Genomic DNA, 25,994 nt, shown 5'->3' on the forward strand with positions numbered 1-25,994 from the left:
CCAGCTGTGGCTGCTAGCGCTCCCCCCAGCGGTGCCAGAGGAGACTGCAGCAATTTCCGGTAGGAACGGCCGTGCCCCGGCTGCGGCCAATCACCTCCCCGCTGGGCGGGGCTTCGGAATGATGGCGGGAGAATCAAGCGTGGGAGGGGGGATTTAAATAGGCCGAGTCGCAAGAGGTGCGGTGGCTCTGGGGAAGGTAGCAGGGATGGACTCAGCTGAACGTGAGCTGCAGCTAGAAGCCCAGACGGGCTGAGGAATTCAGACCAAAAACCCGTCTGAAAGAAGGACTCTCTGCCTTAGGGAAAGACAGATTCCCTCAGCTGAGGAAAACAGATTCAACAGGAGCAGCACCCTAGAATCTACTACAAAACTCCAGAGTAAAAGGAAAAGCACTACCCTGACACTAGATCAGAGGTCCCTGGTGGTAAATTATGGCTGTTGGAGCCTTTTCTATTCTCCACTACACCCTGTGGGCAAATACCCGTTTAATACACATTGTACTTCTACAGTGCCCTTCTTCAGAGAATCTCAAAGGACCTTAGAAACATCACTTAACTTTCCCAAGAGTATTGTGAGAGAGGTCCACATCATTTACAGATAGGAGAAACTGAGGTACAAAGAGGAAAAGGACCTTGCTCAAGATCACATAGTTAGGCAGTGGTATAGCTAAAATTAGAACCCAGATCCCGACTCCCAGTCTTGTGCTTCTGCTTAAAACCATCTTTCTCCTCACATCAGACCTCAGTTGGGCCAGTGAGTGCTCTCTGTATCCCGTTCAACTGTGCACATTTTAACCTATGGGGGATCTTAGGCAGCAACAATCACAGTCTTGAAATTGTACTAGGGTGAAGAGCCATCTAGGTTCCACAGGGGTTTATAGGAGACAACTGAATGGAAGACAGCTGAAGCACATCAATTGTGAACATAAGCTATAATTAAGGGACTTTAAAGGACCACTCGGGATACAGAACTACTGCTCTGTAGCTGTCTTATCCATAAACACATGGCAAACATTTATATTCGACAAGCCAGTGAAACTTAGTGACCATTGGACTACATTGAATTTTTGTGTAACAGAACAGATTAATCCAATAGATTAGCTTCCTGTGCGGAAGCATGTCTCCACCAAACATTTTGCTAGAACTAAACTAGTTGCTAGCTAACACTAGTTCTCCCTTCACTAATGTCAAATTAGTTACAAGAATTCCTGGTCCTGTCCAGTGATTTTAGCAATTCTGAACAAGGACTGTGTATATGCATATACGGTGCCCAGTATGTTGTGGGTACTAACAGAGCTAAATGACAAAAACCTTGTAAACTGAATAAATTATTTGATCATCAGTTCTCACTTAAGAGGGCTAGCCATGAAAGGCACAAATCATTAGGGAATACAAATTTTCCTCCCCATTTTATTTGTTCCTCTTTACCATTAAATCAGATGAGGGCTGTAATTCTAAACCAGAGCACTAAAAAACTACACGTAAAGATTCAGTGCTCTGACCCCCAAGACATGCAGCACGGAAGGCACAGCTGGTGGACAAGGGGGGCAAAGATGGCTGCACCCCTGGGATTCTAGTCTGCTGCAGCCCACAGAATAAATTAGGCTGCCAATGGGCTGTGTTACAGCCCAAAATCTACATTAGGCCATGCACTGTGGAGATGGTTTTAGCATACCCCTTGCACCAAGGCATACAAAGGAGGTGGCCTTATGGTGTACCTGTGCCTGGGGCATTCTCCCCTAGCCTCTTGCAGCACAAGTTCTGGCTCCTGCATGCCACCAGAGCAGTGGACAGAATGTGTCCCGTACTGTCAGAACCAATGTTTCACTGACAGGCGATAGCAATCTTTGATTTCTAAAATGATTTTTTGTAAGAGTGTTGACTTTACATACCTTGAAGTTAAGACAGTTCTTGGGAAGCAGAATGCTTTTAAATAAAGACGAGACAATATTCTTACCAAAGAAATGTATTTGCATGTAAATAAACATGTTTTGTTTTTTTGCAGTATTTCCAAAAAAGTTGAAAGTACACTCTACATTGAAAAAGAATGAAAAATTAGCAGGAAGTATTTACACGGTTGCTCACAAAAAGCAGATTTGAAGACACTTATTTACATAATGACCATTTAGGAAAGAACCATTTTCTTTTAATCTCAACATCCATTTCTTAACCTGAGATTAAAAGGTTTGGCTTTTTAAAAATTTTTTAGTTTGTTTACACATTTATCTTTCCAATACTGAAAGATGTAAAATATCATAGAGAATAACAAAAATATTTTAAAAATAAAACATTTGTAAGAGATCAAACATTTACATGTAAAATGTCTGTGTAATATTGACAAGTGTACCTCATCTCTGATCAGTGCAATAGGAGCATCATGCAACTGTTGCCTGACTTTTAATGGCTGTCTTTCTCCCTTACTTAGTGTAAAACAAATAAGTGTATAAAGGGGAAAGGTTACAGTGCATTATAAGTGGACTGAAAAGCTATTTACCTGCTATGACTACTGTTCAGGATTCAGTTTCTCTCGCAGCACTCAAAGTCACAGATGCTTAAAGAGGATGCAACTTTGTTCCCTGTATTTCTTTAGGTGTTAGCAATGATGCCCACCTCTTGCAGGAGAAATTTAGAACCCTGAACTTGAGTCTTAGGTAAGTAGTGAAGGAAACACATTCAGCTGTTTCATTTAAAATATATTTATAATTTAAATCTTAATAATTTGCAAAGCTGAACAATTTTTTAAAAAGCCTTTTACTGAATCTTTTATACTGTTAAAACACCAGTCCATTTTATTGATAAAATTATTCCTTGAAAACCCAAACCTTGCTTTCCTTTTGTAACAGTGCTGTTAGCTTCAGCTAAGCCGTCACACAATCCAAAGACATTTAAAGGGTTATTTTAAATAAAGCAACTTAAAATGAGATGGACAGAACTAAAACAGATGACAACCTGTTGCCATCTGAACAAGTATTATTTCCAAGATGCAGCCACTCTAGCAGGGTCTCAAGATGGGTGTTGTATTTCTTACATCCTCTTCATTGACACCACACAGTCATACAATTCTGATACTGCATCAAATAATGTCATTTGCTGCAGGTTTGGACTTTATTTACTATTTTCTATGGGAGTATTGGTGAGAGGGAAGCCATGGAATGCAGACCACTAGGAGCAAGGGATGGAGGTTGGAAAATAAAAGGGAGAGCTATTGTGTTTGAGAGAGAAATTCCTGCCTGCTTTCCATGTGACAACAGCAATTTCAGTATACAGCCCCAAACAGAGCTGAAGACAGGAAGAATGGAAAAGCCTATCGATAGCTGCATAGAAGCCAACCCACCAAAAAGATACGACCATTCCAGTTTTTTAGGGGCTCTACATGAGCCAGAAAAGAGAAGCTGTTTGGCCTGAAAATTATCAGGGGGCTGGCCTGTGTGCAAGACAGGAAATATCTACAGTTTAAAGGAAACCTAAACCTTGAAGTCTTTTCAAACTGCAAACCCAAAATAAAGGGTATTCTCAAGCCCACAGGTGAAATCCTGGCCCCATTGAAGTCAGTGGCAAAACTCAGTGGGGCCAGGATTTCACTCAGTGCATTTCCCTGCAAGACCTAAAAGGAGATGGGTTCACAGTACTCGTTAGATACACTGTGTTCCCTTGTCTGCAGGCTCTTCCATGTCTCCTCCTCTATCAAAACAATCCTAAGTGCTTTTGTTTATAAAATGGACTTCTCGTTCCTATCCTCTCAAGGACAGAGACTAGCAGGTCTTGCCTGCCTCTTCCTTTAAAGTCCTGGTGAGAGAGGGAAATCCGCCATTCGGGGAAATTATTGCTTCTATTGCAGCCAATCAGTTTTCACAGAGCCAAGACATTTCAGCATGGTTTTCATCAACATAAGTTCTAACACCGGCACAGGAATGATTCACACCTATTGGTGAGCTAACAACCTCTCATGGGGGGGGGGAGGGGGGAGAGGCATGGGGAATGCTTGTGTGTGTGTTACCAGCAGTGCTGCTGTGGAAAAATGTGCTGCACACACACAAAAATTAAAAACTCCCCTTAGGCACTTTTGCAACAAAAAGATTAAAAAAATAAGGCCTGATTCCACAAACCGTTTGCGCACACGAGTAACAATAGCTGCACTGACTTCAAATGGGATTTTTTTTACAATGAATAAAGTTAAGCCTATTCTTAAGTATTTGCAGGATTGGGCCCTAAATGGATCTCTGTAAAGGTTGTGAATTTTCACAGCACTGGGATTCTGGGGAATTTCGTTTCCTTTAAACCTGGCAAACAGCGCTCAGATCAGGGCAAAGCATGCTGTGATTTTACCAGCTTTCCCAAAGCTACAGTGGCTGCACATTTTCCAAGCTTTCCTAACCCACAGCTAACCAAGCTCCCACTCTCCCAGAGTCCCTTCAAACCCTGCATCACACCATTTAAATATAGAGACTGCATGAAAACCAAACAGCATGAGGCATTCAAATAGGGACATAAATAAATAGCTAAAATGCAAGGTCAATCAAACATCGACATAAATATCCTTCATCGCTTTGACCTGGAATAAAACGCTGATGTCCATCAAAACACAGTGCCTGATTTTGCAGAGCTGCTGCTGTCAATGGAAGATGAAGGTCCTCAGCACCTCTAAGAATCAGACACTAAATGATGAAGAAACTCCATAAAAGAAACCTGCAAAGCATTTCTCTTTTCTCCAGCCACCCTTCAAAAAAAGAGAAAACCACAAGCCCCAAACATTAAAATATGCCCTAAAGTTATTAGCTCAAAACTTTCTAAAAATTTCTCATGAAAAGGAGAGGGAGGGGGGAAAAATCTGATTCTCCCACAATAATTTATGTTTCTGCACCAATTTAGGGTCTGTTTCTCCAAACACTTACCCACATGCTTAACTCTACGCCCACTGACTTTACAGGACTATTAATACGTGTAAAATTCAGCATGTGTGTAAATGGGCTGCACACTTGGGGCCACAGTCAGAAGACTGGTTTGCCATTCCCAGTCAGAAAGATCAGCACTCGCAGGTATTCTGTGCAGGTTTTTGAGATCCTCAGGAATACTGTTTTCATTTTAAACCATGTCCCTCAAGGTAAGTGTGGAACTCTGAAATGAACGATTCTTTGCTTGCTATCTCTAGAACCCCCTAGGGGGTTCTAGAGATCTTTTAAAATTATTTTTTTTTTAAATTAATTGCCAATCAGAGCAACATCCATGAGGTCATCATCTTCCTCCCCAATCAAAAAATCAGGGCTTGGCCGAGATGGCCTGTCAGCTGATAGGCTAGCACTACTTGTCATGGACAGAGTCTGGTCAGAAGAAATTGGTGATTTAGACCAACTTTCTGGTTTAATGCTGTGTGACTTCTTCTTGTCTCTGTCTTTGTCACGATCCCTATCTCTGTCACGGTCTTTGTCTTTCACTTTCTTCTTCTCTTTTTTGTGCTTCTTATGTTTTTCTGAACTATATTCCGGCAGTGGCCTAATGCCATCATCAGAGCTGGGACTGTTCTGATAGGATTTCTCTGCTATAGAGGAGCCAGACTCGCTCTCACTGTCTATGTTTTGAGGAGTGTATGCTGGTGACTTACTGTGGCTGGGTGAGCAACGTTCATGCTTTGGAGTAGACCCACTGATCAGAGGGGATCCATAGCTTTTGGAAGAAGCCATCTGAGGCCTTAAGCTATCCCCACCTCCTTCCCCAGGTTTCTGCAAGGTTACTTTGGCTTTTATGCTAGGGGAACCACCATCGTGTTTGCTGATGATAATCTTGGCCACTCCAGTACTACCAATGTTTTTGGAATCCGAAGTCTTCTTGGAAGAGTCAACAGATCCTCCAGAAACAGAGACTTTGGATTTGTCTTTGTCACTTTTCTCCCGCTTCCCCTGAAATTCACCTCCAGACATGTTGTGTTTGGAGGACAAAGAATGGCTTGAGGAATTGGAACTTGGCCCCATCTGTCCATCCATTGGGTCTTCACCTCCAGGCCCACTAGTAACAACCCCATGTTTAAGTTTGTCTATGACTGCAATCAAGGATGGCTTCTTGTTTCTGCTTGGAGATTTGCCCTTGGAGCTTCCATGCTGGTTCTGAGATGAAGACATGGAAGAACCACTAGACGAAAAGGAAGATGAAGATGTTGTAGAAGAGTTTGATGAAGGAGGTGGTTTCTGGGACATGGACCCAGAGGATCCCATTCCTGAAGAGGACTTCATATTTGACCCTGATCCAGTCCCAGACATATGTGAGCCCCCAGAACCTGAAGTGATAGGCGATTTTGCTTTAGATGATGGGGGAGTACCTGGAACAGGTTTCATTGGAGAGGCAAGCTTGTCAGAACCCCCTGATGGTCTAGAATGTGAAGGAGAAATGTTTGGTTTACTCATGGAAGGGTTCATAAGTGATGAAGGCTTCCCTTGAGGCTTCATCTTGGTACCTCCGGAACTGCTGCTGAGGCCATGTTTGGTGATAGGGGAGGATCCAGGCTTTCCCACAGACTGAGCTGAGCTTTTTGACTGACCTGAACCTGAGCCACCTTGGCTCAGGTAGAGGCTGCTGCTCATCTTTGAGCCAGAAGACCCTTCTGATTTACTGCTTTTTACTTTGCCTGAGGCGGAAGAGGAGGAGGAAGAGGAGGACGAATGGCTGTGATGGCTTTTGCTGCTCGAGGAGACAGAGCCACTGCTTGTATACTGGCCGTGTGACGGTTTGCCAACAGTCACTGTCCCTTTGGGGATCTGAATTGTGATTTTTGGAATAGGAGGAGTGGCTACACCAGGAGGAGTCTGAGATCTGCCTGAACTTCCAGGAGATTTTGATCCGCCGGAGCTTGCTGGTGGGGTGAAAGGTCTGTTTGATGAACTATGAGAGGGAGATTTCCCTTCTATGTCTGCTTTCTTCCGCTTTGGAAGCTTTTCTTTACTTTTACCATCGCTGGACGGGGTCCGGCTGCGTTTTCCTGGCTTACCATCTAGCCCAGGACCCGATAAACTACTCCCAGAGCCATTGCCTTCTTTTACCCGTTTCTGAGACTTTTCCTTTCCCAAATCCCCTGTACTTAGTAAAGGGCTCTGGCTTCCACTGTGATGCTCCATAATGTCAGAGGACCCCAGGGTTTTGCTCGCAGCTGCAATAATACTAAAGTCAACCATGTCTGCCTGATTGCTTCCTTTAAATTTATTTTCTCCCCCGTCACCCCCCAACACTTGCACTCCCAAACTACTTAGGGCCTGGGATGCAAAGCCCTTGAAATCGTCAGCATCTCCACTCTGACTGCTCTCATCGAAGTACTCCTCCCCAAAGCCACTCTGACTCTGACTGTTCAGTAAGTCAGGGTTGAAATCTACTCCTTCAGGGAAAAAATGGTTTGAAGAGTCACTGTTTGGGCTCACAGTCGCATCTGCTATAAGGTCGGCTGGATCAGTGTACGGGGTCTCACTGCTATTTGTCTGAAAGACATCTGGGTCAAATAGGGCACTTTGTGAATGTCCTGAACTAGAAGAGTCCCTTACAGGCGTTCCAATGGGTGGACAGTCCTCGTTAGTGCTGGGGAGCTTGGCAGCCTCCTCTGCTATATCAGAAAGGATATCAGTAACATCAGCTCCAATGCTGTCTGAACTGGAAAGTCGAACCATCCTCTGAATACTGGGCTGAGAGTGAGGTATAGGCTGGGGGTACGTAGTAGGAGGAGTGCTGCACTGACTGGGCGCTGGAGTAATATGAGGGGTATCCAGAGTATCGGCGGTCATGTTGACATCAAAAATCGGGTTCTGGGAATCAACGTCCATTGAAAACAGCTCTCTCTGAAAATCATCCTCAGTTTGATGCTTGGGCTTATCTGCTGGTGTGCGAGATTTTTTTTTCTTTTGCTTGTTCCCCCCAGGGCCCATTTCCATTCTGGGGGAGCCAGAAGAAGAGTTCTGCCTTTCAAGAGGGCTGCTCCCATACAGAGTGGAGAAGTCCTGAGGAGGATTGTCTTTAAGGAGGTTCATGAGCATCGGGTGGTTCTTGGTGTTGCTTGCTGGTGAGGATACTGGTGGTGGCGTGTGATGGGGAGGGGTTGGACTTGAGCCTATGGTAGACCCCACATTCCCTGTGATCTGCAACAAACTAGTGAGAATAGGGTTCTGAGACACTTTGCTGTAGTCCTCCCCATGGCCCACCGAGTCATGCCTCTCTTTCATGCTCATGCTCATGTTAAACAGGGTAGTGATGGGCCCCCCCGGAAAAGTGTTTGTTGGTGTAGTGGTACCACTCATTGGGTTGCTGCCTGTGGTCATGCCGTACCCTGGGCTGCTGGCGGGGGGCAGGTTTTTCTTCACCATGTCTTCTACTGTCTCTGCAATAAGGGACAGGGCTGGTGTATCTGCCTGAATGGTTTCTGCCTTTCTACGAATGGCTCTCATCGTCACAGGAATGGACATACATCTGCAAGACAGAAAGTGTGAAGGATTTAGTATGCAATTTGCTCATGTATAGAAACTGTCAACTAAAGAGTTTTAAAAACATTACAGGATTCACTGCAGCTCTGAGAGTTAGGAATTATCTCCCTTTTGCAGGAGGGTAAACTAATGCAAATCGCAAGAGACTTGCCTCAGGTCACATGGCAAGACAGCAACTGAGCCAGGAATTGCCAGAATTTAGAATCTTTTGTTCCCTGCTGTATCTATTCATAGCTACTCTATCATACTCCTCTAACCACTGAACAACAGTGCCTCTCTACATTGCCTTTATTAATATTATCTGCTACATTTTTAATTACAATCAAACTTTAATAATTAGTAACTAAGTAATACTTAAGAGAAGAAGGATGATCTTGCAGCTAAAGAGATTGGGAGTTAGGAGGGATAGGTTCTGTTCCCGGCTCTGCCACAGGCTCTATGTGTGACCTTGGGCAAGTCAACTTAATCTGTGCCTCAGTTTCCCCATCTATAAAATAGGAATAATCATACTGACCTGGAAGGTAGGTAATTCATCAACATTGATAAAGAAGTCTGTAGGGTCTCTGTATGTGCAGAGCATTATTAACACCTTGTAGTTTTCTAAATGCTTCCAATGTTGCCTGGGGCTGAGTAATTTTGATAAATGTAAAATCTGGGGGGTGGCAGGGCTATCAAATGTTGGAACTGTGAGTGAGTCACCCTCTAATTCAAAGAGAGGCAGAGACTTTGAAGGCAAATACAAGCTCATCATGAAGCATGAAAACACATACAACTAAGACAGGCATCCAGGAAACAAATATTTAATAAGGTCAGCTGTTGCTGCTCCACAGTTACGAATGGAACCGAGATTCCAATACAGCCCTGGTTTTGCCTCCCTTTCTCCCGACCATCATTTGCCTGAAATCCACAGACAAAGGATGAATGGCTTCAAATCTGGTAGGTTTTGTCCAAGGCTGGCGTAGAAAACTCTCAACAACAGGTGAAGTGCAATAGAAATGGAGTTCTGGAATGATGCCACCCAGACAGAGGTGTTCATCAGAATTCAGAAGTCTTTTAATGATATTTTGTCTCTTTTGTAGCTAAGAAATAGAAAGGATAATGGAAGCCGTATGTACCAGTAGACAGGGCATTAGACAGAGTCTCAAGTGACTTGGCTTATATTCCCATCTCTGCCACTTGCCTGCTCGGTGACCTTGGGCATATGACTGTAAACCTCCGTGCCTCAGTTTCCCCATCTGTATAATGGGAATAATGCTACTTAAGTCATTTGTAAAGTGCTTTGAGATTTATGGATGAAAATTGCTACAAAAGATCTAGGCATTATTATTTATTTGTATTATTGTAACGGTATTACTATTATACAGAGAATTGAGGAGGCTAGAAATCTATGTCGCATGCTTAAAACAATGATTGTTAAGCAAGAGTTACTGATATATTAACTCGGTTTCATTAGACACCTTCTATTCAAAATTGGAAGACTACAAATGTTCAGCTATTCAAGCACTCTCTTTGGCTGAACAAACTGTAGTGCTTTATAAATAACTATGGAGGATAGTCTGAGCGAGGTAGCAGGTGATACACAAAGGGATCTTTCTGCAGAAAAATGAACTGGAGAACCACTGTCCCCTAGATATTTGTGAAGTGCTCACCAGTATCTGGGTGCTAATGTTCTGGGGATTTATAAAAGATGCTCTGAGTAGCATCTTATAGCAGCACAGAGAAGGCCTGGTTTACCTCTGAACAACTTTGGCAATGAAGTCATCTGTGCAGATGAGAGCATCAGAGAGCCCTTTATATAGTTTACAGTTCACATGTGTGGAGTCCTGCACATCCATGACCACTGAAAGACAGAGAGGAGGCATTTGGGAGAAATTAAACTTCCAACTGTAGTGGCAAAAAACAACACCCCTATCTTCACCTGAAATCCATTTATAAATACATGCTTTTCACTGAACCCTACTCACCACACACCAGGGAGTCATTCACAGGATGCTGAAAGGATACACTGAAGCAGGAATCTGAGAGGGGACAAACTTCAAATTGCAGGATCCCAGGAGAATCTGAAAGACACAGGAGCTGGTAAATGCAGCATCTACACAGCACAAGAGACAAAGACAGACATGAGCTCAAATATAGCCATTGAAAAGAAAGAAAAATAAAAAGGTGAAGCAAAGCAGCCTGAGCCTCTAATTTCCTATTCCACAAACCTGCCGTCTGATTCTAATATGCTACAGAAAACAATCCAGGATCATCTCCAGTCACAGAATTTTATTTATGTTAGTCAATGTGTCACCCACCTTCTTTTAAAACAGTTCGCTTGACACAACTGCCAATCAGTGTGTTGTAGGCCACTTGATGCCTGATCAAGTTGAGGATGAGAGGAACCCGGCCAGGGTGCTGGAAGGTGATTTTACTAATGAGAGTTCCTTGCAGGCTCCTTCCATCTGGAAGAGGAGCATCCTTGTTCAGGAAATAGCAGTGCTGCTGTCCTGGAAGAGCCTAGGAAACAACCTGTGCGTTACCCCAATGGTACTGGATACAAGGAAGTAAAGACAGCTACCAAAGCAAATGCAACTCCAAAATCTGTGTCATGCTAAGTTACCTTTGTGGTTGGAATTGATAAACATTGGAGAGACACTTTCTAAGAATCAAACCCTTTTATAAACTGATTTACAACCTGAACCAACAAAATACCAGTCTAGAAATACCACTGCCAAGAATGATAGTATCACTCTGTACCTCTATACTGCCCCATCAGAGGTTCTCAAAGCACTTTTATACACAGTAAACTTCACTGTCCTTTTGTGAGGTGGTTAAGTATTGATTCATTTTACAGTTGGGGAAACGGAGGCACAGAAGGTGAAATCTTGGCCTCACTGAATTCAACGTGAGTTTTATATTGACTTCAGTGAGTCCAGGATTTCACACAAACTGTTTAAGTGACTTACCCAAAGGTCACACAATGTAGTCAGTGGAACAGCCACATACAGAACCCAAGAATGCTATCTCCCAGATCTCTGCCCTAACCACCACGGTGACATTCCACCTCTCATGGTGCTTGGGTTTTATAATTACACAGTCAAAGTCAATTCCCACTCATTGTACCTGCAATTGCAAAAACATCTATAAACCCACAAAAAGTCCATTCAAATTACATTAAGAATCTAAGATACCTATAGAAGCCAGATAATTCCATGTTAATGTAAACAATCAGTCACTTGCTTTTTACAGATATTGGAATGTTCAATGGAAACTGCATCCTTCAACACAGTAGCCAACCCAGAAAGTACCTTTCTCTTCCCTCCTCACATCAGCTACAAGTTTTCCAGCTCATGGCAGTCACTCAGAGAAGCAGTGGTTTAACAGTACAGATGATTTCAATACCTTCCCATAAATCCAGGCTCCGGCATACCATAATTTTGGCTACCCTCATAGTTCTCATCTGTGCAATTAACCCAATCAAAAGAGCAAGTCTGTCCTTAGGAGGATCAGCTCATTAGCACAGGCACACATTTAAAAGAGGTCATTTATCAAATGTTATTAGACCAAATTGCTGATCTCCTCTGGTCACCTTACATTCTCCACTTGTGTTCTGGTATGTGATTCTCAGTTAAATAGGAACATTAAACAAGACAACCCATGCAGACAAACTCATTGGTTGCACATGCATCGGTTTATTTACCAACACAGTACATCGTGGTTTTGGGTTACCTTTTGTAATGGAGGCGGATCAGTTGCAAAAAGAAACTCTTGCAGTCCAGAGGATGACAAATCCACAGTTAAGACAGGACAATTAACCTACTGTGATTGTGTCTTTTCCAGCATTCTGGCTTGGATAACAGGTTGTGTCTACACACAAAAGCTGTAGCTCTTTAAGTATAACTGCATCCACTCTAAGGGCTGTACTGGAATAACTACTGATAAAAACATGCCCCTAATTGACAGTTATACTGGTACAAGAGAAGGCTGGAGTTGTATTTAATAGATTCCAGTCCAGGGTTTCTAACTCTTTTCAAGAGTCTTCAACCTGCCTCTTCTGTGTGCTTAGTTCCCCAGTTCTAGTGACATACTTACTGCATAGAAGCGCATGTTGTGGTTTAAAGGTACAGAATCGGTCTCCTTGGATAACTCAAACTGTGTGATCAGCTCATACAGGGGGACAAATGTTGGCGGGGTGTCAAACAATGGGATTCCTGAGGGGAAACAGCAGAGCATAATGACATCACAGAGCTAAAAGGAGCTGCACAATAACATGGACCTAGTCAATCCTCAAAAGCACATATAAAAGAGAGTATAAGAGTTTGGGTTAAACTCACTTGGTGTGCTTAAAACAATCTACTAGTAAAAGCTAGTGAATACTTGTCTGATAGAGTTACAGCCCACCTGTGCAGCTCTGCAGTTTCTGAATGAAAGCCCGGGATACTGGAATAGGTCGTGGGAACTTCAAGAAGAAGCAAGCTGGCAAGTCAACACTGTTGGCACTGGTGACTGATGAGAAGGATGGAGTCCTAAAACGTTGAAGTTACTTGTTATTTTTTATTACATGCATATTTGTATTTATGTAGGTACATTATGCTCCTATCCCCCGAAAACAATGCCTGAGTACCATACAAACATTAATGAATTTATCCTCACAACACACTTGTAAGGTAGAAAAGTATTATGATGTATGCACAGAAACATTTTTTAAAGTGTATATATATTTTAAGTGTAAGATACACATTTTATCCTCTGCCCAAACAGAAGTATAGTGTCTGTTACTTCTGAAAAATTACGACACTTGATTAACACCTGAAAACTAGGCTTCACTCATGTCTCAAGTGCAGGGTATTTCACAGATCAGGGCAACATCAAATCCCATGACTGATGATATGACATTGTGTTACTGACATGCCTTGGAAAGATGACTCAAAAGAGTGACATGCCAGCAGCATCTGAATGAGGCCACTGTGAGAGGCCCCAGCAGAAGTGCCCTTTCCTTACCCTTTGTTGTCAACAGGATGAGATCCCATAATTAATGGTGCAATTGGGAGTTTGTACATTGCCAAGGTTCCTTCGATTGTTATCGACGCGTTCATGCCCAAAGACCGAGGGACTGGAAGGGGAGGCAAGAGAAAGGAGACCATATCAAAACCTGCTGGAAAACCCATTCATGTGTTTTAGAAGTTAAAAATACTGCTCACATAGAGATGTGTTATTTGTCTATGTAGCACCTCTTTTAAAGTTTGATATAGCCTAGTTTGAGTGTGCAGCCTTTTGTTTATGCTATTTGAAGTTCTATTTCTGGAGTGGGCTTGTTACCGGTCAGCAATAACTTTCAGGTGATTTTACAAGCTTGCAGTACACGTCTATGTGCAAAATTATTTATGATTTTGGAGCATTTCAGCCCCAGTGTCTTATTTTTCCAACTTGTCTCGCTTTTGCTAGATACAGAGCTTGGTGTTACTGTATAAAATGCTACCGAAGAGCAAACACCTACAAACAGGTGTGGAAGTTTACTATTCTCGTCCTACAAAAAGCCACACTCATAATCACAGCTGGAACCAGGGGAAAGAATTTTTTTTAGTTTTCTTTTTAAATTAATCAATATAAAATAAACCTAGAGTTAGCCATCCTGGATGAAATTCACTCCAGTGCAGAGGACCTGCATATTTTGAGGGCTTAAGCAGGATTTAAGTGATGCACTGGCTTTGTGCAGGCCTGCACAGAAGTGGATTTCACCTCCAGAGGTCAACTGTATCCAGAAAATGGGAGAAGTGTCCCAGGGTTTGCATGTGCTTATCAAACCTACGTCCGTCACTCTGCCCTTGATTCTCTCATATTGGAGAGCAGTGGTTGCAGACAGCCAAATGGTCATGACTCCCTGATCCTGGCTGTCCAGCCCCAGTGGAAGCTGGAGTAGCAGGGGACCTAGTTTAACTTCTGTCACTGGTGTAAGGTCCTGAATGGACCATTGGCTTTATGTTAGTGGATGACCAAGAGCGCTGGAGCTCTGCTTCGCCCTGCTCCTCTTGCCCTTGGAACACATCGGCCATGACCTCTCCTTTCTGTTATGCCAGAGGCAAGGGGCTGGCTGGCGTAGAAAGCAGAAGAGCCACCTCTGCCAGCTTTCTGCTGGTGAAGACTTCCCCTATGCAGTGTGAATTCTCCATCAGCCAGCTCCAGATAGGAAGGCCATTTTGTGCCGCTTATGAAGGAGAAGCCAGCCATCAATCTTCAGAATTCTACACTTTCCTCAAAAATCTAAACTCTACCACCAGTGAGTCAGTCACTCACGCTATAAAGAAGCTGCCTTCTTCTACAATATTCTTGCCTCTGACTTCATAGAAAAGTTTAAACAAAACTAGGAACAAGTTTTAGACAGACTGAAAATCTTATGTGCCTAAAGTACAATCAGTGGCCAGAAGCAGCCTTTTAGGTGACGTACCGTTGTTCTCATGCAAAATAATGGTGGCTCCAGTGCCTTCTTCAAATAAATCATAGGGTGAAACGTAATACTTGAGATTCATCAGATGACCTGTGGGAAAAGGCTGGTTAATGAGGGCCTTGATGGATTAGTTACTCTGATCCTGCATAAAAGTCACTAGCAACCAGACCATACTCACTTTGCAATACTGCACAGCACATGAAGTGCAAAGCTGTTCAAACAGTCGCTCTTTTTAACAGAGGCCAAGATGTCTGACAGAGAGAAACTGTGCATTCTAAATCCAGTATACTGAGTGATTTTGTAAAAGTAAAACTACCCTACTGGATCATGAGATACTTAGAAATACGTAGATGACCACCACTCTTACACTGGCAACTCTTATCCACTATTAGTATCTGCTAATATGAAGCTCAGCTACCATCCATAAAGGTTTAAGTCACCTGAATAAAATCAGACAACTAAGAAGGGTCTGTTCAATCCCCTTTTCTCTCTTTTGGTTACACAAAAGACACAGATACCTCCACTTCTTGGGGTGAGATACCCAACACTGCCATGAAGAATCTTGTCAAGGGGACTTGCGTTGGTGGCTTGCCTACAACAGAGAGAATAGTGCATTTAGGATGTGCTGGAGCATAGCTCGAATCCCAAACATCTAAGCACTGGTGGCTCCTTTAAGATCTTACAATACACATTTCACAGTCAGATAAAAGTAAATATCTTAAGCTCCACACTATAACTGGAAAATGTCTCAAAGTATTGGCAAAAGGAGTCATCAGTTTCCCCACTAGCTAAGTGGGTTTTAGTCCACTAAACCTAACGTAAGTGGTTCCCAACCTGTTTTGTTGGAACAACCTCTGTGATGAGTGGCTGATCAACCCCATCCCAGGATCTCCTCCTGCTAGATACTAAAAAAGCTGCTGTATCTATTTTTTTTTTTTTTTGGTCAGTCTCTCGTCCACGCTGTCCCTGCTCTTTTTCTATCTCTCATCTCTCTTTTTCATCCTCAGCCTGTTTTTTCCTCACCTTCCATTTCAATTGCTCATTCTGCAGTTAAACACAGACTTTAGAAAAGCCGAAAAAATTATGAACAGTTTCTATAACGCTTTGTATCAACCTCCAGTTGCATGGGGTTGCTCTAATGTAAGCATCAGTTTTTAAAAGGAAGTCAGAAAGTACCGGTCTCATCATGCCGCCAATTCATGCCCAGGTATTGAGAAAATCAAAGGTGTATAAATGTTCTTACCAGTACATCACTGCCATCTTTGAGAGATCCAGCTCCAAAGATTGAAGAGCCAAGTACATTTTAGTTTTAAGTTTGCTTGAAAAAAAGCAATATGGAAAAAAAAAAAAAGAATTCAAGAAACTGTACAGAACCTAAAGTTACCTCAGAACTTCAGATTAAATTCTTTACTAAAAGTATTACCCTAATCATGGTATTAAATCACTAAAGACAGTCACTTTTTCCTATTATGGTTTCAATGTAAACTGATAAGACATATAAACAGTGAATGATACAATGTCTCACATCTTAGATTGTATATTATATTTTATCTTCTTTTCTCAATTTGTACAGAGCAAATCATGTACATATGTATTCCTAATTTGGTATCTGTGTACTTCATGATTATAATAAAATATAAAATTAAGGGATTTACACGTACATCTGTGTTTTTTAAATAAAAAATGCACAGAACCACAGAGGAGAAAATGAAAAGAATAAGAATTTTTATGCTTCATAGTCTTAACTTAGGCCCTGATCCTGCAAACATGTATGCACCTGAATAACCCAATGTAAACCCTTTGGGGCAGGGACTGTCTTTTTGTTCTGTGCTTTTACAACGCCTAGCACAATGGGATCCTGATCCACAATTGGGACTCTTAGGCACAATGGTAATTCAAATAAATACACAGAGGATCAGGGCATTGGTAAGGAAATTTGTTAATATTGTTTATCTTGACAGTGACCTTTAAATGCAGTGCTTTTTTATGTATAAAGACAGATGGTTATCTGTCACACAAGCAGGCGCATGGAAGCCAACAGGACTAGTCACCTGTGTAAAATTAACATGGGTTAAGTGCTTGCAGAATTGGGGCCTAGACTGGTTATATAACCATGGGGGCGGGAGGAGAATACACTACATACACTTACTTGTCTCCAGGAAGTTTATAAAGGTTCACAAGCCCCTTTAGATGCTTAGAGAATTCATCAAAGTTTTTCTCTCTAGGAGGAGGAAAAAATTGTCATTGTTAAACAATTTGGATAAATCGTTCATAGTAGATCATTTTATTTTTAAGAATTATTACCTTTATAATACAATTCTTAAATCACTTAGGAATTTACTTTTGCAACATGAAAACTGCGAAAATATGTTTCTTTAATCACTCCTTTAATATTCGCAGTTGATTTAGTTTTAGTTTTTTGTTTTTTAAATGTCTCTGCAAAACACCCTGGTCAAGAGACAATTGTGTGGCCTCGTACAGAGGCTTCAGAGGTACCATGCATGATGAAGAGAGTCAGGAAGCCCTAGCCAAACAAAGCCAGAAAACCTCTTGTGAAAGTGCAAAGACTTTGTGAAGAAGGAACAGTTACCAACTGCTGTACAATTCCTCCCATAAAATAGTACTGCTGATCAATATCAGGAAAAAGAATCTTTTTCAGGATGCAATGAACAGCTGTTTTTGCTCACCTCAGCTGTTGCACCAGTTCTGGACAGCTCTGAAATGGAAAGAACATATACTACATTCATTTCAAATTCATCTGTGACTTTTGAACATTTCTATGACTAGAAAATACAGGGACAGAATGAGGTTTCTGACCATTATCTTCTGGTCAGAAACAGTTTTACACTCACTGCTCTACACCAGCATGGTTCTGATGCCCTGTTTGTCAATCACTTGCAGCACAAATTCATTTAATACTATCTCCTGTTAAACAACTATACCAGTTTTCAAACTTGGGGGCTTTAAGTTGAATACCTAAATCCATATGTAGGTATCTACTAAAAGTGGCATGGTTTTCAGAGGTGCAATTAAATCAATGGGAATTGCAGATGCTACTGCCTCTGAAAAATCAGGCCACTTTTTTATGATGCCTAACTTTAGGCCTCCAAGTTGAAACATTTTGACCCAAGTTTCCATCTTCCATCTACAGAACTGTAAGTTTTATCAATGATAAAGAAATATGCTGAAGAAAACCAATAAAAAGCTGCAGATAACTGTAATTCTGCTTTGTCAATTGATTATACTCTGACTCAAAGAAAAATATGGACCATTATCTAAGTGGTTCTTGTTCACATGCACAGAACTGAACCAATCACCAAATTTAGGAGTGAGAAGGAATCTCCCCATGGAGGTTTTCACCTTCCACTGAAGCCATGAGTAGAGATTTTCTATGAGAACTAGATGGACATATTTTACACAATTGATTCCCTGTGTTTGTGCAGAGGGGAGGCAAACCAACACTGGTTGCCTTTGGCGTTACCCATCTCCTCTTTCTAGGTTATACGTACCACAGGATTTTCTCCATGGTGCGCCACCTTCACATCACACAGCAGCCCTGTAGGATCTAACTGGACTTCCACATAGAACATGTCTGAAGTGATGTAACATTCAGTGCCATTTGCACTAAGGTGAGATCCAAGGCTTACATACAAAACAAAACAAAAATTGCTATGAGATGCACACAAAAAACAATCAAACCAGCAGTGAGATTATGATGATTCTGTACAGATACACAGGAAATGCTTCTGCCACAAAAGAAGACTTACCCATTTTGTCTAGCTATAGACTCCAAGCGATCGGTCATGGCAGGCAGAGATGATACTAAACAGGAAAGACACAAGGCAAGTTTAGATCGAATGACTCTTACTTTTCCCATAGGAGTGTATTCCTTTGGCACTAAGTGCAGTCTCAACTACCCTTCCTCACACACACACGAGCCAACATTACGCACTTGTACAGTTACACATCTGGGTGTGCGCACACATGAATTATCCACATGCAAAATATAGCAGGAGCAATTTTTAAAAAGAAAAATACAGCCCACCATCACAGTCACAACTGCAAAGAAATGAACTGATATTCTTCCATGTTCCCATACCTAATCACTTTTGGGTTGAGGCCAGGCAAATGGTTTAGAATAAAATACTACTGGCAACCTAAACTATGACATTCTACTGTGGCATAAGTGGTAAATATGTGCGTGTGAAAGTGTGCACGCATATATGTCAATGCACATACCATAAACACAAAATGAAACATTTGCTATTTCTGTTTGTTTTTACAATTTAATATTTCTATCATGTTTCATTCTGAACACCATGGAAAGCGTAAGTACATTTTTTGTTGTTACATTTCCAAAGAGTTTACCAACCTTTTAATGCTTTCTGCAAAGTCTCCAAACAGCTCACCAGATGTTGATGGCCCCCAGAGTTCATCGCAACCCGTTTTTCCTAAGTGAAAAGGGAGAAAACAACCCCCATTTGTATGCAATGTTCATCAAGAGTGAGTCATTATAACTATTATTCAGGGCCAAATGTTGTTTATTCAAACAATTTAAAGTAAATTAAATCCCATCCCAGAATTACTCTTCCATTTAGGTCCCTAAAATGAGAACAGGAGCAAGATAACAAAGATATCCACTGCGCACACACCTCTTTTTTTTCCTTAAGCAGCTGATTGAATTGGAGGAACTGACTCTAATAGCTTTTTATATATGCATAATTCTAAACAAACAGAATAAAGGAAGAAATGGGGGGAGGGGGAGGGAATAGCCAGGCATGCAAATTTCACACATCACAGAACAATATTTGCAGAAAACTTTTCGTTACCTTTCCCTAGCATGACCAGACGTCTTGATTTTATAGGGACAGTCCTGATATTTGGGGCTTTTTCCTATATAGGCTCCTTTTACCCCCCACCCCCATCCCGATTTTTCACACTTACTATCTGGTCCCCCTATCTTTCCCTTCCCCATTGCTGCCTTTTCAACAAACACACCAGCCGGGCAGTGGTGCTAAAACTGAATGCAACATGCCTAGTATTAGGAACACTTCTACAATAACTTGGTGCAGTGTCTCACAAATTAACTGTACTTCTACCAGAAAAGGAGAATGAATGAGACTGTGCTGCATAACTGCACTAACAGCTAGTTGCCAAAGGGGACTGGTACCTTAGTTCTAAGTAGACACTGCAGTCCAGTGGTTAAGGGCAGCAGGATCATGGGGTCTATTCCTGACTCTGCTAATGTTCCATGGGTGTTAGCCCTTGGGTAAGCTACATCTTCTCTTTGTGTCTGTTCCGATGAAGTGAGCTGTAGCTCACGAAAGCTCACGCTCAAATAAATTTGTTATTCTCTAAGGTGCCACAAGTACTCCTTTTCTTGTTTCTTCTTAGTCTGTCTTGTCTATTTAAATTATAAACTTTCTCAGGCAGGAACTATTTCTCCCTGTTTCAGTTAGCACAATGGGGACCCTGATCTTGGCTAAGCCCTCTAGGTGCAACTGGTAAAACTTATCTTCTATGAGCGATTGTAAGGATTAATATTTTGCAAATCACCTTGAGATAGCTGGCTGAGGAGTGCTAAAGAAGTATTACTACTAATCCAGACTACATAACTACACCATTCTCCCAGTAAACAATCTCATCCAGACTCCTCCAATTCTCACCATGACTTGACGGACAAGCTTCACCGTTTCAGTCCAAGGTCTGTTTTGGTTAAACTTTGCATGAAGTCTTTCCAAGAGAGAACTCATCTTATTCAGCTTCTCCGTTTCTACAGGACAAATGATATGGGACAACTCAGTCAGGGGGCCTGCCACTGTTTAATCTCCGTGCTGACAATAAAATTCAAACTTTTACAAATAAAAACTCCTGCGAGTTCCAAATAAAAGATGTGTCCTTTGCCCTTAACAGCAACATAAAACAATTCAGAGAAATTTTACTTATTGCCAATTTACTCTTCTCTCTTTCTCACACACACACACACAGTTAAATAATGCAAAGATTGTACCAAAGATCATCAAACCCAGGAGACTATAAGACTTCAAATACCTCCTGGGGAAATCAGTAGTACTACATATGTGAGTAAGATGTGAGAGTGGGATTTGGTCCATCTTGTTTAGTCTTGGTATTGCATTATAACTGACTGGGTACCCCTTGCAGACACAAGAGGATGGTTTAAAGACCTGCTGAAACCTCAAGGAAAACAGAAGATAAGAAGTATAGCAGTTCTTTAAAGAGGGGAGGTTCTACTTTTAATCTCCTGTCTCTTATTGCACTGTATACACATAGTTCCTCTCCAACTCTTTTGTTCTACTAACCTCATTGTATGGCAAAGATCCTCCGCACAGACCACCTTCTCTCCCCACCTCCCACTACATATTCCTCAACCATTTGTATTCTGTGAATCTCCAGGAAGGAAGCCACAGATCACAGTTTGAGATCCACTGTAATCACATTCATGTATTCAATTATTTTCTTTTTTTAAAAACACCTTCACAGCACTGAATGGAAGTCAACATAACACACTATAAAGACTCCAACTGGAGCCCATTTACAGTGAAGGACCTGACTGAGGCAGCGACAGTTGGAATGCTGTACAGGAAGGGACTCATGCCCCGACCCAACTGCCAGCACCTCAGAGGGCTCAAAATTCTATGATTTAGAGGTATCCTGACCTGCCTAGTGGGATGGAGCCAATACCGAAGGGTTGGTATCCTGTGGGCACGGTATCATTAGGTTGCAGAGATGTCCTAGAACTGGGATTGCTATTTGCACACTGCAAGGGAGTGACACAATTCGAGATTTCACAGTAAATGGGGTTTCAAGGGACACCATCACTTGAAATCTAGTCATTTTAAAAAAATGAGTGTCATGTCTCAGCCTCCTCCCTAGCACCACAACCCTTACTCATCTCCCACCCTGGTGCGAAGGCGAGGTCATGGGGGGAGGAAGGAGGGCAGAGCACTGCACCTGATGCACAGGATTGCAGTGGCACTCAGGTTTGGCCCAGCCACACCTCAACTGTGACAGGAGCCACTGCCGTGGGGTGAGTGCAGGGCAGGCTCATTTACCAACTCCCCTGCCCTCCCCTCTGCACCAGGCCAGGACAAATGAACGTTTGCCTGCTTTTGCACCTGTGGTTTCATTATTTCTGTGGGTCCAACTGAACCCATGCTAATGCCACACCTGCTTTTATTAGAAAAGAAACAGGTTCCTCTATAGTTAGACTCTTTGAAATGTACAGCAATCATCACAGTTTATTTTAGCAACCTCATCTGAGTTGTCAGATCCAAGAAAAACTGAGGGAAACAGCACCTGATGATGTAAGTTACTACTCATGTAAACACACATCTAGGGACTTTTCAAACTCAGGTTGGTGATGGAATAGATCAGAGGTTCCCAAACTGTGGAGAACACCTCTAGGGCAAGGGAAGCACAACGTTATTAGGGGAATGTGAGGACCTGACTGTGCTGTGCTGAAGAGTCTGAGCCAAGAGGGGCCCAGTTGGGTAAGAGAAGCAGATGAGGGGGCTGTGTGGGCAGTCTCAGCTGTTAGGACCAGGTTCCCTGTTCATCTCACTCCCCCACTGCCACTGCTGCCAACTGGCCGTTACCATGCTCTGCTGGGGAAGCCAGAAGGGACTCTGCAAGAAGGAAGCTGTAAGCTGTCCCCCTTACTTTTGATACCCCTGCAGCACAGAGCGCCTTCCTGTCCCCAGCCCTTCAGTACAGCCCCAGGGAACCAAGCCCCAGCTGCCTCCCCTGCTGGACAGGGCCTGAGTAGAGGAAGCAGACAGAGCCTAGTGCCCCATGGCCAGGCTAAGAGGCCAAAGTCAGGAGGGGGCCACTACTCATAGGGTGCAGCATTCTGCTGCTCTCCTGATCCAAGCAGGGCTCCATTTGCTTCCCTGCACAGGGAGGAGTGTGATAGGCAGGGAGCCAGGTCCCATCAGCCAAGACCACCCCAACCCCTGTAGGGAGTGGAAACTGCCACATGGGACACACCCACTCTGCTCCCCATAGGTAGCAGGCATCCCTCCCTCAACGTGGGTACCAGACACTCACCCCGTGTGTACCAGGCACCCCACACAAGGGCGTGTGTGCTCAGGACATGAATCTCCAAAGGAGGGCTCAGCAAAAAAAAAGTTTGGGAACTTCTGGACTAAATTATATCATTCACTGACAGTGTAATAGCAACTGAAGGGGCATGTTTAATGAAGGTGAAGGTGTCTGCAATCTGATCTATTTTATGCTACACCCATCCCCAAAAGATCTCAAACTCCACTATATAATGCTGCATCTTGATCAAAGCGCAAGCTATTTTGATCAACATAAAGCTTTGCACAGTAGGACCTACTGTAACCTCTCCTGGGCCATATAGGATCATGCTGGATCAACATGGCTTAGGTAGCCGTACGTTCCGTATACCAGGAGACCACGCAGCCCAAGATGAAACATCCCACCCTAAACAGCTGTGCTGTCCTCAGGCTGCTCCCACGAAGATGCAGCAGCCTGGGCTAGGAACCCGTAAGCTCCAGCAACCATTCACATCCCACTGGGGCGACAGGTAGCGAAGAACCCCAGCGTACATGGGCTGTATTGCTGTGACGGATGTGGGTGGCCGCGGGGCCCCCCATGTCGGCCCCCTTCCATGCAGGGTAGCAGAGCAACATGGTAGCAACGGGGGGGGGGGGGGGGGCAACGTGTGTGTAGGGAGGAAATAACTCCCCATTAGCCCAGCAAGGAGCAGGGAGCAACCTAAATCCCTTGGCGCTGACTGGAGGGGGTTGGGGGGGGGGCTGAACGCAGGGAAGGGGGCGGGGGCAGCAGAATCTCTGAGGGAAGTTGGAGCAGATCGCCCCCTTCCCTAGAAGCCAGGGCTCCCCCTACAGCGTCTGGGGCTCCCCCTTCAGCTCCCCCCCCCGAGCCCCGCCTCTCCCAGGGCCAGGGCCAGGGCCAGGGCCAAGCCTCCCCCCCCGACTCACCCTCGGCGCCCCCCTGTGCCGCCTTCATCCCGTGGGCCGGTGCGGGCCTGGGAGGGGGGAGGGAGGAGGGCCCCGGGGCAGGCCGCAGGCGCCGGCCTGGCGTAGAGCAGGTACCCGCGGCCAGGCCCCTCCCGCTCGGGCCTCAGTCCGCGGCGGCCGCCGCCAGCCCAACGGCCATGGCTACGCTCCAAACCGCGCGACACTTCCGCCTTCTCGCAGCCACCGAGACGTCTCGCGAGAGCGGAGCGGCGAGACCCGGGATGGGAGCGGGGGGGGGGTGTCATCTCGCGAGACTTGCGGGCCTCACTCTTTCCCTCCGGCCCTCCCCTTCCTCGGGCAGCGGGGCTGGGTCGTGAGAGGTCACAGGCGAGGGGCACGTGTGCGCCCATGCGGTGCCCAGGAGGGTCACAGGGCAGGCAGCGGCTTCTGCAAGGGGAGAGGGAAAAGGGGTGGGGCGTTTTACGTCCGCAGGTGGAAAAAACTGCCAGTGAAGCCAAAATGTTACAAAAATATTTAATGGCCGGGAGAAAAAAAAACAAAACAACCTAAAGAGTTTTAAACAGAAAAGTTTCATCCCCTTCCCCCACTTTGTAAAATAGCTGAAGCAGCAAATCGTGGTTACTGCTGGGGGAAGGGTAGCACACATCTCAAAACCTACCATCCCCACAGCTAAGAGACTTAACATAAGTAATGCAAAAGCAGGGCAAATTATTTTAGACAAGACAGGATTCTTTTCTTGGGCCGAAACAACATTGCTGTAACTTCAGCTTCATAATTCCCTGTTTCAGATAGCACTTTACCATTATGAAAGCAAGATACCGCATGTCAATATGAGGCAGAAAATTTCATGTCTAAAATGGGACAGTTAACAGACTTATTTTATTCATTTATAAAGTAAGTTTAATATCACAGGTGATGTGCAGGGGTTATGAAGGAAGCTGCCAAAGCAACCTCCACTGACTAAAGTCAGACCCCATAAAACTTACAGTAATCCAGCCTGAACCTACTGTTGGGTTATAAAATGGGGCAAGAAGAGACTTGAGGAATTAGTGGTTTCATTGGGTATGGCAATTACATTAATATGTATGTACCTCATTCACAGTATTGTAGCCACATATGTCCCAAGATGGATGAGGTAATAGCTTTTATTGGTCCAACTTTTGCTGGTGAAAGAGACAAGATTAATACTGTGCCCCAACCCACTTTTCAAGATCCATGGGTCCTATACATGCCTATCACATCATTCAATGTATTTCATCCAGTGCACTAAATGCTCCACTAACAACCATGTAGGTGAAATGAGCTCTCCAATGAGTTCACTCAGAAAAATGGTGAGACAAAAACACTATATCAGCTGTAAGTAAATACTTTTCACAAAATGATCACTCCCTATCTGACCTCTTAATCCTCATCGAAAACCTGCACACCACCCTCAAAATACAAACCTGGGTAGTGGGTCACTGGTTTCTTGCAACAGGCATTAACTCCTTATACCAATTTGTACCACCTTGTATTTTGCTAGGACACTGTTGAGTATGTGCCCCACACCTAAGAAGAGTTGTGTACATTCAAAAAAAACTTATCTTTTACTGGATCAGCTTCTGTTGGTGAAAGACATTACTTCACCCACTATGTATCTAATGTGTAATTTATCTGATCTGTAAATTCCTACTAAGGTGCCACAAGTACTCCTGTTCTTCTTCCTGCTACAGGAACCAGTAGACAAAAAAGTTTAGGCCCTACATTAACAGTTACAGTTCTAAACACATCTAAAGTGAGCTTTTAAACTTATTATAGGTTTTACACCTTTCTCCCCAAAGAAGGTTTTTAAGAGGCTATGTTAGGCACCTTTACAATTAGAAAAATCTATGTAAAATAACACAAGTCCTCAAAATATATTAACTATTTTTACATTATTTTTATCCAGTGGCTATTGTTGCTCCCTTTCATTGAGTCAGGTCTTCTGCAGCTGAACATTGCTTGGCTTTTACAACAGATGGCTTTTATCAGAAGGCCTCAAAGAACTTTACAGGCATGAAAGCTCACAACACCCAAAAATAAGGGGTCACTAGTCCCCTAAAGGGGAAACAATACAAGAGCATGGGGAAGAAAATATCCCAAGCGCGTATCA

General features: G+C 43.4%; 1 protein-coding gene across 1 annotated transcript; it reads right to left on the minus strand.

Moving 5' to 3' along the window:
- Nucleotides 1-1,949: 1,949 nt before the first annotated feature.
- On the minus strand, nt 1,950-24,044 carry MED1 (mediator complex subunit 1). The gene is made up of 17 exons (XM_077806127.1): nt 23,864-24,044; nt 20,543-20,649; nt 19,249-19,327; nt 18,644-18,698; nt 18,386-18,518; nt 17,564-17,592; nt 17,026-17,097; nt 16,120-16,194; nt 15,395-15,468; nt 14,877-14,966; nt 13,433-13,544; nt 12,833-12,957; nt 12,524-12,642; nt 10,747-10,948; nt 10,414-10,509; nt 10,184-10,289; nt 1,950-8,435 (listed from the first exon to the last, which is right to left on the minus strand). The coding sequence occupies exons 1-17, from the start codon at nt 23,889-23,891 to the stop codon at nt 5,198-5,200; spliced, it is 4,740 nt and encodes a 1,579-aa protein (XP_077662253.1). The 5' UTR covers nt 23,892-24,044; the 3' UTR covers nt 1,950-5,197.
- Between the last annotated feature and the right edge of the window lie 1,950 nt (nt 24,045-25,994).

Source organism: Eretmochelys imbricata, chromosome 27, assembly GCF_965152235.1.
Source record: "Eretmochelys imbricata isolate rEreImb1 chromosome 27, rEreImb1.hap1, whole genome shotgun sequence".
Taxonomy (NCBI): Eukaryota; Metazoa; Chordata; order Testudines; family Cheloniidae; genus Eretmochelys; species Eretmochelys imbricata.

Bases quoted from the DNA above. Each gene is read 5' to 3' on its own strand.
- MED1 (XM_077806127.1), bottom strand. From the start codon at position 23,891: ATGAAGGCGGCACAGGGGGGCGCCGAGG. The intron at 19,328-20,542 runs GTGAGAATTGGA...CTTTTCACTTAG, and splicing joins AGCTTGTCCGTCAAGTCATG to GAAAAACGGGTTGCGATGAA. The intron at 17,098-17,563 runs GTGAGCAAAAAC...TCCTCCTCCTAG, and splicing joins GAACTGGTGCAACAGCTGAG to AGAGAAAAACTTTGATGAAT.